At 39.2% G+C, this 14,607-nt stretch overlaps 3 protein-coding genes across 3 annotated transcripts in view; all 3 read right to left on the reverse strand.

The window, feature by feature from the left end:
- LOC117525954 (zinc finger protein OZF-like) overlaps positions 1 to 14,607 on the reverse strand; it is a 149,576-nt gene that overhangs the window by 35,692 nt on the left and 99,277 nt on the right. The window lies entirely within an intron of this gene.
- Positions 1 to 14,607, reverse strand: part of LOC117525943 (gastrula zinc finger protein XlCGF57.1-like) — a 67,770-nt gene that overhangs the window by 27,060 nt on the left and 26,103 nt on the right. The gene's annotated exons all lie outside the window — the stretch shown is intronic.
- On the reverse strand, positions 7,305 to 14,369 carry LOC117525950 (zinc finger protein OZF-like). The gene is made up of 2 exons (XM_034187926.1): positions 14,083 to 14,369; positions 7,305 to 8,787 (listed from the first exon to the last, which is right to left on the reverse strand). The coding sequence occupies exons 1-2, from the start codon at positions 14,267 to 14,269 to the stop codon at positions 7,322 to 7,324; spliced, it is 1,653 nt and encodes a 550-aa protein (XP_034043817.1). The 5' UTR covers positions 14,270 to 14,369; the 3' UTR covers positions 7,305 to 7,321.

A 14,607-nucleotide genomic window follows, 5' to 3' on the forward strand; every position in this document is an offset into this window, starting at 1 on the left:
TTTTGAGTATAAATTAAATCCATAGGTAGTAAAGTGTTGGTCTACCATATGTACCATCCCCCCTGTCGACACATGCGTTAACCCATGTGTCGCAATTGCAGCTGCTTTGAATAAGCTTTTGGGTAGGATGGGTTTGTTATGTACACAATAAAGTCCTTTGGGGTTGCCCCATTTTTTAACCACAGATTTCGTTCCTGTGTTGGTGCTTGTTTTTGCATATCCAGAAAAAGGTCAGAATCTATTAATGGTTCATTGTCTGTCTGAGCTGTGTAAATAGAAGTGCCATATCGACCAGCTGCTGCTTCTTTCGCTATTTTGTCTGCGAGACGGTTTTCTCTGGAGACAAAATCTGTGCCTCTGGTGTGGGCTGGGCATTTACATAATGCCAGGTGTGATGGTAATGTCACTGCTTCTATCAAATTTGTGAGTAAGCCTGCATGTGTCACTGGTTTCCCTGTAGAGGTTATCATACCTCTTTGTTGCCATTGTTTTGCAAAGAACCAAATTGTTGAAAATGCATATTGACTATCTGTATAGACTGTCAGTTTCTGTCCTTTAGCCAAGATACAAGCTCTGGTTAATGCAATGAGTTCTGCAGCTTGGGCTGATTTAAAATGATCAATCTGATTTGCTTCAATAACAGTATTTGGTAGTTGAACAACAGCATAGCCTGTTAATGTCTGTCCTTTCTGATCTTTGAAACATGAGCCATCCACAAAGTAATGTAGTCCATCTGTAAATGGTTCATCTGTTAAGTCTGGTCGAGGTAATTGTTGTTTCTGTGTGTCTGCCAAACAATCATGCGGTTCACCGTCTGTCTCAGTAGGTAGGAGCGTGGCGGGATTCAAGGTGTTGCATCTTTCAATGGTAATATGTGGCTGACTTAATAGCATTGCTGTATATGCTATCTGTCTAGCAGGCGATAGCCAACTGGTTTATTTTTATTACCATGTTGTTGTAGCAAGACTGCACACATGAATCCCTGTTTTGTGTCCACCATGAGAGTGAATGGCTTGGCATAACTGGGCAGAGATAATACTGTGGAACTCACAAGTTCTTGTTTAAGAACTGTAAACTGTTCTTCAGCTTCTTTATTCCACTGTATTTGGTCAGTCATAGCCATTGGTATAGAATGTATTAAATCCTGCAATTTCTGCACCTTCTCTGCATAACATGGAATCCAGGCTCTGCAATAATTACAGATACCTAAAAAGTCATCATTTCCTTTTTTGTTGACGGTTTAGGCGCTTTGAGAATAGCGTGCTTTCGATCGATCGTCTTGTATTCGTTTCCCTTCAGCTGATAGGACGTGGCCTAAATAAGTCACTTGTGGTTGCACGAACTATAACTTTTGCTTTTTAATTTTACTTCATGTTTCTGCCAAATGTTGCAAAAGCATCATAGTACATTTTGTACAGCTGTCTTTTGTCTTTCCTGCCACCAAAATGTCATCTACATACACCAGGATTTGTGAATCTTCTGGTGGAGTAAATGAAGATAAGCAACAATTTATTGCTTGTGTAAAAATGGTCGGACTGTCAGCAAAACCTTGAGGGAGTCTTGTATATGTGTATCTTTTCCCTTTGAATGTAAACGCAAACCAAAATTGAGAGTCTGGATGAACAGGTACTGAGAAAAATGCATTACTGATGTCTATGACAGAGAAGTACATGTTTCCAGGACTTAATCTATTTAGCAGCATATGTGGGTCTGGTACCAGAGGGGCACTAGTTTCTACTGCAACATTTACTGCACGTAGGTCTTGTACCATTCGCCAATTCTGATTATCTGCTTTTTTCACAGGATATATCGGAGTGTTACAGGATGCATCTAAACATTCCCTGATGACTCCTGCTTCCAGTAATTCTGCAATAACCGGTTCAATTCCTTTTTCTGCTTCAGGTTTTAATGGATATTGTTTAATCCGTGGTCTCCAATCAGATCGTGGCTTAATTTTGACTGGCGGAATATTTTTCAACAGTCCTACATCTGTGGGTGCATTCACCCAGAGATGAGGAGGCAGTTTGGCCAATAAAGTCTCATCTTCCTGTGTCAACAACACAGATGTTATTAAATTTCAATCGTCCAGCTCTACTTCATGTATCACCGGTGTTGTCCAAGCACTTACAAACATGTATTTCCGATAAAAGCCTGTGGATGGACTGAAATCCCACACCGACATTGCATCTGCTTTGTGCCAATCAGTCGCTTCCTCAGCTATTTTAACAATTCCTCCAAGGTCCTTCCAGGACTGAGTGTCTGCCCTTGTCAGTGAAATATGCGGCACAGCCTCAGGTTTTCCTCTGTACCATTTGTCTGCACTTTGGGTCAGCACTACACTACACACAGAGGTGGTTTTTCTGTCTGTGTATAGGTGTGCTACTGTCTGTAATTCTGATGGAATTTTCAGAAATCCTGCTCCATACCTTTCATCCTTTTGTGGAGTGAATAGCATAGTTATGTGTAGATCTTTTGGTGACATCATTACTACATGTTCTCTGTTTTCACAGGTCGTCAGACCTTCCTCTAATAATTGTTCAGTTTGTCTCAACTCCGACAGATCCAAAGAGTACTGCCAGGCCTGGGCCAAATTTGTATATACAGTAGCGGGCTGTCTCACAGCTCTCATACCAACTACCGTTGGTGTGACTCCTATAGATAAGGCAGTCATCAAATCTCGTCCCAGTAAATTTACTGGACAATGGGGCGAATAAACCACAGAGACACAAGCAGTTTGGTCCGTTTCAGGATCTTCAAAATTGACAAACTTTAATATTTTCTCTGAATTCACCTGTCCATTTGCAGATTTTACCCAAACAACTTCTTTTGCAAATTTAGTTCTGGGAGGTCTGTCTGTTATCACTGTCCTACATGCTCCTGTGTCACAGAGAAAATCCATGTCCTGTCCATTTACCTTTAGAGTCACCACAGGTTTTTCTTCCTCTTTATGGCCTCTACTCTCATCTGTGCTTCACTGAGCCATACTTTTGCACACTGTATTTCACCTTCTTTTCTTGCTTTCCTGTAACCCTTTTTATTTGCTGCTGCTGCTGTAAGTTTTAACACCAAACCTTCACAATCTGGCACAACCAATTTACCTGAAAAGCCATATTTCTTTTTCCTATTAGAGTATTAAGAAGGTGACAATGTGCATGTAGTGCAATGTTCACAGTTTGCACTACATGCACTGTCAAATTTGTTGACTGTTCAACAGTCTGACAGCATTCAGGTAGAAGCTGTTTTTCAGTCTGGATGTTTTTTGCCTGGATGCTGCACAGCCTCCTTCCAGAGGGAAGGGGTGTGAACAGACTGTGCACAGGGTGGGTGGAGTCTCGGAGGATGCAGGTGGCTTTGTCTCTACATCTGGAGATGTAGATGTCCCCAGTGGGTGGTAAGCTGCATCTGATGGTCCTCTATGCAGACTTCACCACCCGCTGCAGTGCTTTCTTCTCCGCCACCGTGCAGCCACCATACCACACAGGGAGGCAGCAGGACAGGACACTCTCCACTGCGCAGCTGTAGAAGGCCCTGAGGACCTCGGTGTTCAGTCCGGCCCTTCCCAATTTCCTCAATGATTTTAAAAGGTTGGGTCACCGTTCTGGTCCTGTTTCCAAATAATTTTACAAATACAAACTTCGTGAAGACAGACCACAAAACTAAATATGACCTGGGCCAGGAAAACAAAAATAACCCTTCTTCTTCTTTTCAGTTTATTGGTGGTTTGAAAACCAACACGGTGCATTACCACCAACAACTGTTTGGGCATGGAACATTAATGGATTCTGACATATGCTATCAAAAACAACCAGGAAACATTCACCACGTAAGTAAAAACCCAGATTTCTGTGAATTTCCAGAAAACTTTCATCACTGTATTCACAGCGCTTTACTTTTCCACATTTTGTTATGTTACAGCCTTATTCCAAAATGGATAAAATGGATTATTTTTTCCTCAAAATTCTACTCACAGCATCCCATAATGACAATATGAAAAAGTTTGAGATTTTTTTTCAAATTTATTCAAAATAATAATAATAAAAAAAACTAAGGAATCACATGTACATAAGTATTCACAGCCTTTACCATGAAGCTCAAAATTAAGCTCAGGGGGTTCCCTGTTTCCACTGATGATCCTTGAGATATTTTTACACCTTAATTGGAGTCCACCTGGGGTAAATTCATTTGATTGGATATGATTTGGAAAGGCACACACCGGTCTACATATAAAAAGGTCCCACAGTTGATAGTCAGCGCACAAACCAAGCATGAAGTCAAAGAAATCGACTGCAGACCTCCGAGACAGGATTGTCTTGAGGTACAAATCTGGGGGAGAGTATACAAACATTTCTGCTGTTATGAAGCGCCCAGTGAGCACAGTGGCCTCCACCATCCATAAATGGAAGATGTTCTGATCCACCAGGACTCTTCCTAGAGCTGGCTGCAGGTCTAAACTGAATGATTGGGGGAGAAGGGCCTCAGTCAGCAAGGTGACCAAGAACCTGATGGTCACTCTGTCAAAACTGCAGCATTCCTCTGTGGAGAGAGGAGAACCTTCCAGAAGGACAACCATTTCTGCAGCAATCCACCAATCAGGCATGTATGCTAGAATGGCCAGATGGAAGCCACTCCTTAGTAAAAGGCACATGGCAGCCCACCTGGAGTTTGACAAAAGGCACCTGAAGGACTCTCAGACCATCAGAAACAAAATTCTCTGGTCTGATGAGACAAAGATTGAATTCTTTAGCATGAATGCCATGTGTCATGTTTGGAAGAAACCAGGCACCATCCCTACAGTGAAGCATGGTGGTGGCAGCATCATGCTGTGGGGATGTTTTTTTAGTGGCAGGAACTGGGAGACTAGTTAGGATTGAGGGAAAGATGAATGTAGCAATGTACAGAGGGGGAGGTGATGGTCTAATGGTTAAGGTGTTGGGCTTGAGTCCAGAGGATCATGGGTTCAAATCCCCGCCTGACTGGAAAACCACTAAGGGCCCTTGGGCAAGGCCTTTAATCCCCTATTGCTCCTGGCGTGTAGTGAGCGCCTTGTATGGCAGTACCCTGAATGTGAGGCATAATTGTAAAGCACTTTGAGCATCTGATGCAGATGGAAAAGCGCTATATAAATGCAGTCCATTTACAGACATCCTGGATGAAAACCTGCTCCAGAGTGCTCTTGGCCTTAGACTGGGGCGACAATTCTTCTTTCAACAGGACAATGACCCTAAGCACAGTCAAGATATCAAAAGACTGGCTTCAGAACAACTCTGTGAATGTCCTTGAGTGGCCCTGCCAGAGCCCAGACCTGAATCCGATTGAACATCTCTGGAGAGATCTGAAAATGGCTGTGCTCCGATGCTCCCCATCCAACCTGATGGAGCTTGAGAGGTGCTGCAAAGATAACTGGACAAAACTACCCAAAGATAGGTGCATCAAGCTCATGGCATCATATTCAAGGAGACTTGATGCTGTAATTGCTGCCAAATTTGCATCAACACAGTACTGAGCAAATGGTGTGAATACTTATGTACTCCTAATTTCTTAGTGTTTTATTTTTGTTGGGGAAAAAAAAAAAAAACTTCTTTCATGTTGTCATTAAGGGGTGTTGTGAGCAGAATTTTGAGTGGGAAAAATGAATTTACTCCATTTATGAATAAGGCTGTAACATAATAAAATGTAGAAAAAGTGAAAGCTCTGAATACTTTCTGGATGCACTGTACACTGAGCATTGACTAGGTTTCATGTTGTCATTGTGAAGAAGTTGTGTTGTTAACAAGTTTGCTGGGATTACAAGAGGCAGCATTTGATGTGTATGGGTGACGTTTTTGTTTTTCTGTACAAGCACACAAATTACTCAGTTCCATGATTTTTAATCTATCACAACAATTTGCACGAGGAGTGTAATTTTACAGTGAAATTACCATTTTATTTAGCAACCACATTAAATGAAGGAACTAGAGCCCAACCGATATGGATTTTTTGAGGCTGATGCCGATGATAATATTTGGATGAAAAAAATGCAGATAATCGATAAATCGGCTGATTTGCCGATGGCCGATAAATCAGCCGATATTTTTTTTTTTAATGAATAAAATGTTCTTTTTTGGACCCTTAACATAAAAGGTATGAGCTAAAAGCTGAAGCTTTGTCCTCATATTGATTAACTTTATAACAGAGAAGAATTTTCAAGTTAAAAAAAATTCAATCAAGAATTAAACCTTTGTGAAATTAGCAAATACATATCCTTAAAAAGAGTTGTGAAATACATCTGATCTTGTACCTCTTGTTGCTTCAACTTAGATATGTTATATTACAGGTAGAAAAACGTTTCAGTTGCAGACAAGTAATTGTGAGAGGAAAGAAACACAAATACTAAGGAAACATTATTTTCACAACACTCCTTTATTTTTCTATTCTGCAACTTTCAAGAACAACAACAAAAAAACTTTCAAACAACCTTAGTGCAAGCAGAGGTTGGTTTTAGTGCTGGTAGAACATTTTAACAAGAAAACATGGACCCTGATATAACATGTGAGGAAACTATCATATTTGTAACAGTAAAATAAGATTCTTTTCACAAGACCCTGTAGTATGTTTGTAGTATGTTTGTGCAATTTTCAAGAACAGTAACAAAGAACTGTCTAGTACAAAAAAAAAAAAAAAAAATCTGTGCAAAGTTGCATTAATCTCTAAGGAAAAGATAAATAACATTACAAAAAAAAAAAAAAAAAAACAACAAAAAACTTGGGGCCGGTGATGAACACATTTAAGCAGGTGTAAGCAGCCCTCAGTTGAATGGAGTCAGAGCTCCATCTACTGGACAAACGGTGCAAGGACATTTTACATTGCCGACACAAACATTATTTAAGTAACTGTTCTGTTTATGAGAAATTATCAGCGTTCTATCGGCAGAATTTCGGCCGATAGTGAGTACTTTGAAAAGGGCTTATATCGGCCAATAATATCGGCCGGGCTCTAGAAGGAACTGCAGAAAGTTTTAATCTCAAAATTTGTTTGAATATTAAAAATTCCTTCAAAAATATAGCTATATATAAAATATACCCACGTAGTAGTTAAAAAAACTGTCTATTTTCCAGGGTGGATCATGCACTTTGCTCCCCAAGATAGTAGAAGTGGTACTTGACTCTTAAACGCATGCACATTAATTCTGTAATAAAAATATATTCAGATCACTTGATTAGATGTTGCACTTATCTTTTTTCCTGTGAATTTTGGAATAATAAATTATCCTTGTTCAAGCCACAAGCATGCACCATCACATGGGTCTTCAAATGGCACTAAATGATTTCTCTCGCTGTCTTTTTTAAAAATTATTTTTCTTGGATTTTTTTTTTCTCGCTTTCTCTCCAGTATGGGTGATCATATGCCTTTTCAAATGACTGTTAAGGACAAATGCTTTTCCACATTCAGAACAATAAAATGGTTTGTATCCTTTGTGAAATATCATATGGGTTTTAAGATGGTTGTTTCTGTTAAATGTTTTTCCACACTCAGTACAGCAAAATGGTCTTTCTCCTGTATGAATTAGGATATGCATTTTTAAAAGACTGTTTTGGTTAAAAGTTTTTCCGCACTGAGAACAACAAAAGGGTCTTTCTCCTGTATGAATTAGCATATGGGTTTTCAAACTGCTGCTTTGAATAAATGTTTTTCCACACTCAGAACAATGAAAGGGTCTTTCTCCTGTATGAATTAGCATATGGGTTTTCAGACGTCCTTTTGTGTTAAATGTTTTTCCACACTCAGAACAGCTAAATGGCCTTTCGCCAGTATGATTTAGCATATGGGTTTTGAGATTGCTACGATTGTTAAATGTTTTTTCACACTCAGAGCAGCTGAAGCGTCCTTTACCTGTATGAATTAGGAGATGTGCTTTCAAATTACTGCTATTGTTGAATGTTTTTCCACACTCAGAACAGGTAAAGGGTCGTTCTCCTGTATGAATTACCATATGGGTTTTCAGATTGAAGTTTTGGTTAAATGCTTTTCCACACTCAGGACACTTAAATGAGGGCTTTCCCATATGGATGGTCATATGCCTCTTCAAATTACCCTTTTGGGTAAAGGCTTTTCCACATTTGGCACACTTGAATGTTTTCTTTCCTGTATGAACCATCATATGGATTTTCAGACTGTTGATTTGGCAAACTGTTTCACCATACTTGGAACAGTTAAACAGTTTCTCTTCTGTATGAATTCCATGTTGTTTCTTCAGATTATTGTTGTGAATAATCCTTTGATCACACTCAGGGCTAAATGGCTTCACACCAACATTACATCTGTTATCACAAACAGGGATTATTTCATTTTGTAAAGAGTTTAAACCTGATTTACTTTCTTTGGTCTCCTTCCAATCAACATCACTGACATCAATTTCAGGTCCAGTGGAGTGTGAAATCACAGCATCACTATGTGGGTGTAAATAACTGCCTTGATCTAACCTGCCAACTGGTTCTGATCCTCTCCAGTCCATTTTATCATCATCCATTTTCATCTGTTCATCTGAGCTGCTGGCAAGAGGCTCAGGCTCCCTGTTCTCCTCATTTTGGGGCTGAAGAAAATCTGAGAACTGAGGTTTCACACCATCATTTGCATAGATGGAGGAATTAATCTCCAGCACTTGAAGGTGCTTTTGTTCCTCACAGGTCCATAGTTCCTCCTCTTCCTTTTTAATATGATGCAGTTCTGGGTCATCTTGGTTCAGATTAGATGTCCGTGCTTGTTCCTCAGGGGGAGCAGCTGCTTTTTTGACCAACAGATGCTGCATATCTACATAAAACAAACACTGACATTAACAGCAATGACAAATGTGTGCAATTTTCAGCATGAAGACAATGACTGTGAAAGACAATACTGCAATTGTGATTTGGTAAATTATGTTTTTTGTAATTGTACAGTCAGGTTCGTAAGTATTTAGACACCTCCACCATGGAACTGAAATAATACAAACATGATGTTATTTAAGTGTCAACTTTGAACTTTAATGAGTTGAGCAGAAATATCCAATAAACCATTTAGGAATTACAGTTCGTTATGAACAGTGTCTCCAGATTCAGAATTCATCAGCAACTGAAAAAAAAAATATGACTGTTGTTCATACAAATTATTACTTTTATAAGCTAGTTATCTTCAGGTACGTCAGAGAATGGATACATAAATACTTTGCAACTTTATCTACCTCAGTCACCAACACAAGCAGCAGGGCATGCCAAACATGTCTGGTAGAGGCAGTTCGAAAAACCAAGTGACTGTCCAAGAAGCAGACTCGTGAGGGACGCTTCCACTGCGCTTTTGACAATCTGCAGTAAAATTAAACCATTTGGATGGAATTTCTGCTACATATGTCAATGTCATGTGAGTCCAAAACAAGCTGTGTCAGGCCCAAATAACATTTACAACAGGAGAAAGTCTGTGACAATTAGTTAATGAGTTATCATTTGTGTTGTAGTACAGCTCAGACAATGCTACTTCCTTATCTAATAAGATGGTATGTGTGAAAACTGGGTATTAATAATGAAATTTGCCCCACAACTCCAACACACTCATCAAATTAGATGAGGACATGACCACAGTGGGACTAATAACAAACATCCAACACAAAAACAACAACAAAAATCATAAGACTTTGGGGGGCAAAAATAAAAAACACCATGATGGTCTATGCATCAGTGGGGAGGAGGTGCAGAGGGTCTTGACTTTTAAGTTAATGGGGCTGGGAGTGCACATCACTGAGGACCTGACCTGGATCCTGAACACCACCTGCATCATCATGAAGAAAGCCCAGCAAAGACTCTTCTTCTTGAGCACCCCAAGATGCAGCAGGCTTCCCCAGAGAGCGCTGATCACTTTCTACCACTAGACAATGGAGAGCATATTGACCTACTGCTGTACTGTATGGTACTCCAGCTGTGGTACTGCTACTACTGTGTGGTACTCCAGCTGTACTGATGCAGACAGAAAAGACCTACAGCTGGTCATGAAGACACCTGAGAGGATTGTCAGCTCTCCTCTCCTAAAGTTGAGTAACCTCTGCTTGAGTTATCTCCTCAAATGGGCCACAGACATCAGACAGGATCTCTCACCCATGGAAACCCCTCTTCACCACCCTCCGCTCAGATAAACTGAGAACGCCCAGTGCATGCACAAACAGGTTGCAAAACAACTCTTTCCCCAAAACTGTGGAAAGGCTGCAGAAATCACAACACCAGCACCCAGTGCAATAATGGATTTCTGGAATAACAAACTTAATGCAATAACAGACTGTGCAATAACTGTCGTGCCTCTTATACAAACATACAGTGTTGCTGGTATGAAAGTGTACGTGGTGGTCATGGGCATGGGAGAGATGTGCTTGAGCTGTGTGGGTCTGCACGTACATATCTTACATTTATTTCATTTATTTTTGTCTTTTCATGCTGAAAACTAGATTTTAATGCTATAACTAAGTTTCATTGTATATAACCTGCGAAGACCTACCCATCTATCATGATTTTTAAATGGTTATGGCAGGAAATATGCCCGTTTTGTGAATAAATTTGTTTGTCAAAAAAGTGTATATTTCAGCTTATAGATACCCTCCCCTTATACCATAAAGTAAAGAATGCATACATATAGAAATATATATACTCATAACAATACAAATGAAATGTGCACAAACAAAACAACTCAGACAGTACACCAGAATTTTAAAACAACCAAATGAGCAACAGTGCACAAACCAATCACAACAACCAAATGGTAAACCTAATTTTCCAAGCTATAACGGGTAAGTATATTATTTTTTGTAAAGCCTTTAAAGGCCAACTAAGGTACCAAGAAACTTAATATTATCAGGACAAGTATTCCAGATATTAACAACCTTAACGGAAACTCACTGACTTTTTACAGTAGTTCTGATCCTTAGTTTCTAAAATATTAATGTCTCTCTCAAACTGTAGCTGAAATCGTATTAATTTTAAACAGATCCTGGACATGTTTAGGAAAGAGTTTATGTTTGACTTTATACATAATTTGTACTGTGAAGTCCCAGAATTTTAAAATTTGCAAATCAGCAATTAATGAATTTGTTAGCTCATGATATTGCTTATTACTGATAATTCTTATAGCTTTCTTTTGCAATAGAAATATTGGATTAGTATTAGTTCTACATGTGTTTCCCCAAACCTCAACACAATATGTCATACAGTAGTGTTCAGAATAATAGTAGTGTGGCATTCAGTCAGTGAGTTCGTCAATTTTGTGGAACAAACAGGTGTGAATCAGGTGTCCCCTATTTAAGGATGAAGCCAGCACCTGTTGAACATGCTTTTCTCTTTGAAAGCCTGAGGAAAATGGGACGTTCAAGACATTGTTCAGAAGAACAGCATAGTTTGATTAAAAAGTTGATTGGAGAGGGGAAAACTTACATGCAGGTGCAAAAAATTATAGGCTGTTCATCTACAATGATCTCCAATGCTTTAAAATGGTCAAAAAAAAACAGAGACGTGTGGAAGAAAATGGAAAACAACCATCAAAATGGATAGAAGAATAACCAGAATGGCAAAGGCTCACCCACTGATCAGCTCCAGGATGATCAAAGACAGTCTGGAGTTACCTGTAAGTGCTGTGACAGTTAGAAGATGCCTGTGTGAAGCTAATTTATTTGCAAGAATCCCCCACAAAGTCCCTTTGTTAAATAAAAGACATGTGCAGAAGAGGTTACAATTTGCCAAAGAACACATCAATTGGCCTAAAGAGAAATGGAGGAATATTTTGTGGACTGATGAGAGTAGAATTGTTCTTTTTGGGTCCAAGGGCCGCAGACAGTTTGTGAGACAACCCCCAAACTCTGAATTCAAGCCACAGTTCACAGTGAAGACAGCGAAGCATGGTGGTGCAAGCATCATGATATGGGCATGTTTCTCCTACTATGGTGTTGGGCCTATATATCGCATACCAGGTATCATGGATCAGTTTGGATATGTCAAATACTTGCAGAGGTCATGTTGCCTTATGCTGAAGAGGACATGCCCTTGAAATGGGTTTTTCAACAAGAGAATGACCCCAAGCACTTGTAAACTAGCAAAATCTTGGTTCCAAACCAACAAAATGAATGCCTTGCAGATGTGAAGAAATCATGAAAAACTGTGGTTACACAACTAAATACTAGTTTAGTGATTCACAGGATTGCTAAAAAAGCAGTTTGAACATAAGAGTTTTGAGTTTGTAGCGTCAACAGCAGATGCTACTATTATTGTGAACACCCCCCTTTCTACTTTTTTTAATAATAGCCCAGTTTCATAGCCTTAAGAGTGTGCATATCATGAATGCTTGGTCTTGTTGGATTTGTGAGACTCTACTGAATCTACTGGTACCTTGTTTCCCATGAACAATAAGAAATATACTCAAAACCTGGATTAATCTTTTTAGTCACATAGCTCTACTATTATTATGAACACTACTGTATATGGCCAAAGAATGTTGGGAGAGGATGTCTTGTGCTTTATGCAGAACTGCAATGACTTTTGACATTTTAGATTTAACACAGTTAATATGCGTTTTCCATCTTAATTTTTCATCAATATAAACACCAACAAATTTTGTATTTGTTACAATTTCAATTTAACATCATGTAAAGATAAATTTCTGCTTAAGTTCCTGGACTTATTACCAAATATGATACACTTAGATTTACCAAAATGGAGCGATAATTTGTCTGAATCGAAACACTGTTTAAATTTATGTAATTCATTCTCCACTGTGTCCAGTGGAGAATGAAAACAGTCGTATCATCAGCAAACAAAATACAACTTGCAGAATTGGAAACCAAACATATATCGTTAATTTACAAAAGAAACTGCAATGGCCCAAGGACTGAACCCTGGGGTACCCCACATGTAATCCTCAAAAACTCAGAATTTGTCCCATCAATGTGGACACACTGATACCTATTGTGTAAGTAGCTCGTTATCCAGTCGTGCCAATCCCTTAATACCATACAGATTTAATTTGTTCAATAGCAAAGTATGATCAATAGTATCAAATGTTTCTGTAAATCAAAAAAGACCTCTACAGTATATTGCCTACAGTATTTTGTGATAAAAGCATGGAATTTGGCACACATGTTCTAAATTAACTGTTTATTTTCAGATCTCCAAAGTAAAGGTCAAACAAGGTTGACGTCCATTGGATTCTAAGACGTATGACATATGTTACCCCGTAACATTATAGCTAAGCATGACAGATGGTGCAAACTATTCCTTTTTAAAATGCCATTAACTCAACCAATAATTTGCATCATTTTTTTTAACCAAAATTTAAGCAACTTTAACTTTTGACCCCTGTACAAACTGCAACTGACCTTTGTCACCATTTTTGCTGTTTTTACCCCATAACTCCATGGAATTCAGTGACAGATAGCCCAAACTATACCTTTTTGGAATCGTTATGATCAGACAAATAATGTGGTATAGCTGTCAACGTGATTGGAGCATTTTTAAATTACACGCAATCGCAAAAGATTCAGTCAATAAGGAATCTGCCCATATTCCAGTTGGTTGCTCTGCATTCGTACACGGTTGTCCAAATATCTGTCCCTCCCAAACACTAACTTTGGCATTTTTCCCCCATTCAGCCTGATTGAAAACGTGTGTATGGGGGGGGGGGGTCTATGATTGATGTCTACTTAACAAAATCTTACTCTGTTCAGTCATGAAGCTGTAAAATTTATGATGCAATAAATGAACAAGGGCAGCACAGTGGTTTAGTGGTTAACACTGTTGCCTCACAGCAAAAGATCATGGGTTCGATTCCCACCTGCGGCCTTTCTGTGTAGAACGTTGAATGCATGTTCTCCCTGTGTTTGCATGGGTTCTCTCTGGGTGATCCGGCTTCCTCTCACATCCAAAGACATGCAGGTTAGGTGGATTAGAAACGTTAAATTGTCCGTAGGTGTGCGTGCGGGTGTGAATGTGTTTGTCTATATGTGGCCCTGCGACAGACTGGCGTCCTGTCTCAGCTAAAATTACATGGCACTGTTCCCACCCACTATAGTCCTTTAAAACATTAAAAAACCCGCAGCCAAACCTGTTTTGTCGTCGGAATTAAAAACAGCATCCAGTACTTTTCTTTGTCGTTCGTTCTCCTCTTTTAAACCACAAAGTTCCTCCTCGTATTCTGCTGCTGTTCTTTCAAACACATCAAATATCTCTTCTTCGTCATCTGCAGGTAGTCGCTGCTTCAGTAACGCTCTCAGAATTTGAACTTTCGACATTTTTCACACAATAACACAAACTGTTTCTACACACCAAAGGCCCAGTTAGCAGGCTAAGCTAACTCCGCTAGCTTTGGAAGCTAACGAACGGCGGAAGAATCAATGTCTCTCAAAGTTTAAAATTAATCCGGGTTTAGATTTAAGCAGACACAAAGAGAAACTATCATATTTCAGTTCAGATGGATATTAGGTTAATTCTGGCCAAAAAAAGACACTCTGTCTTTAAGCTTCCTCATAGACACGCGCCATCTTGGGAAGTTGTAAATTTCACCATAAAACTCTCACCAGCTTCATAAAATACATTATGCCACTTTAAGAGCTCATTCAACAACACGAAA

This window comes from Thalassophryne amazonica, chromosome 15, assembly GCF_902500255.1.
Source record: "Thalassophryne amazonica chromosome 15, fThaAma1.1, whole genome shotgun sequence".
Taxonomy (NCBI): domain Eukaryota; kingdom Metazoa; phylum Chordata; class Actinopteri; order Batrachoidiformes; family Batrachoididae; genus Thalassophryne; species Thalassophryne amazonica.

Coding starts and splice junctions, on each gene's coding strand:
- LOC117525950 (XM_034187926.1), bottom strand. CDS start 14,269: ATGTCGAAAGTTCAAATTCTGAGAGCGTTACTGAAGCAGCGACTACCT. Junction 8,788..14,082: donor TAATTCCGACGACAAAACAG/GTTTGGCTGCGG, acceptor TGTTTTATGTAG/ATATGCAGCATCTGTTGGTC.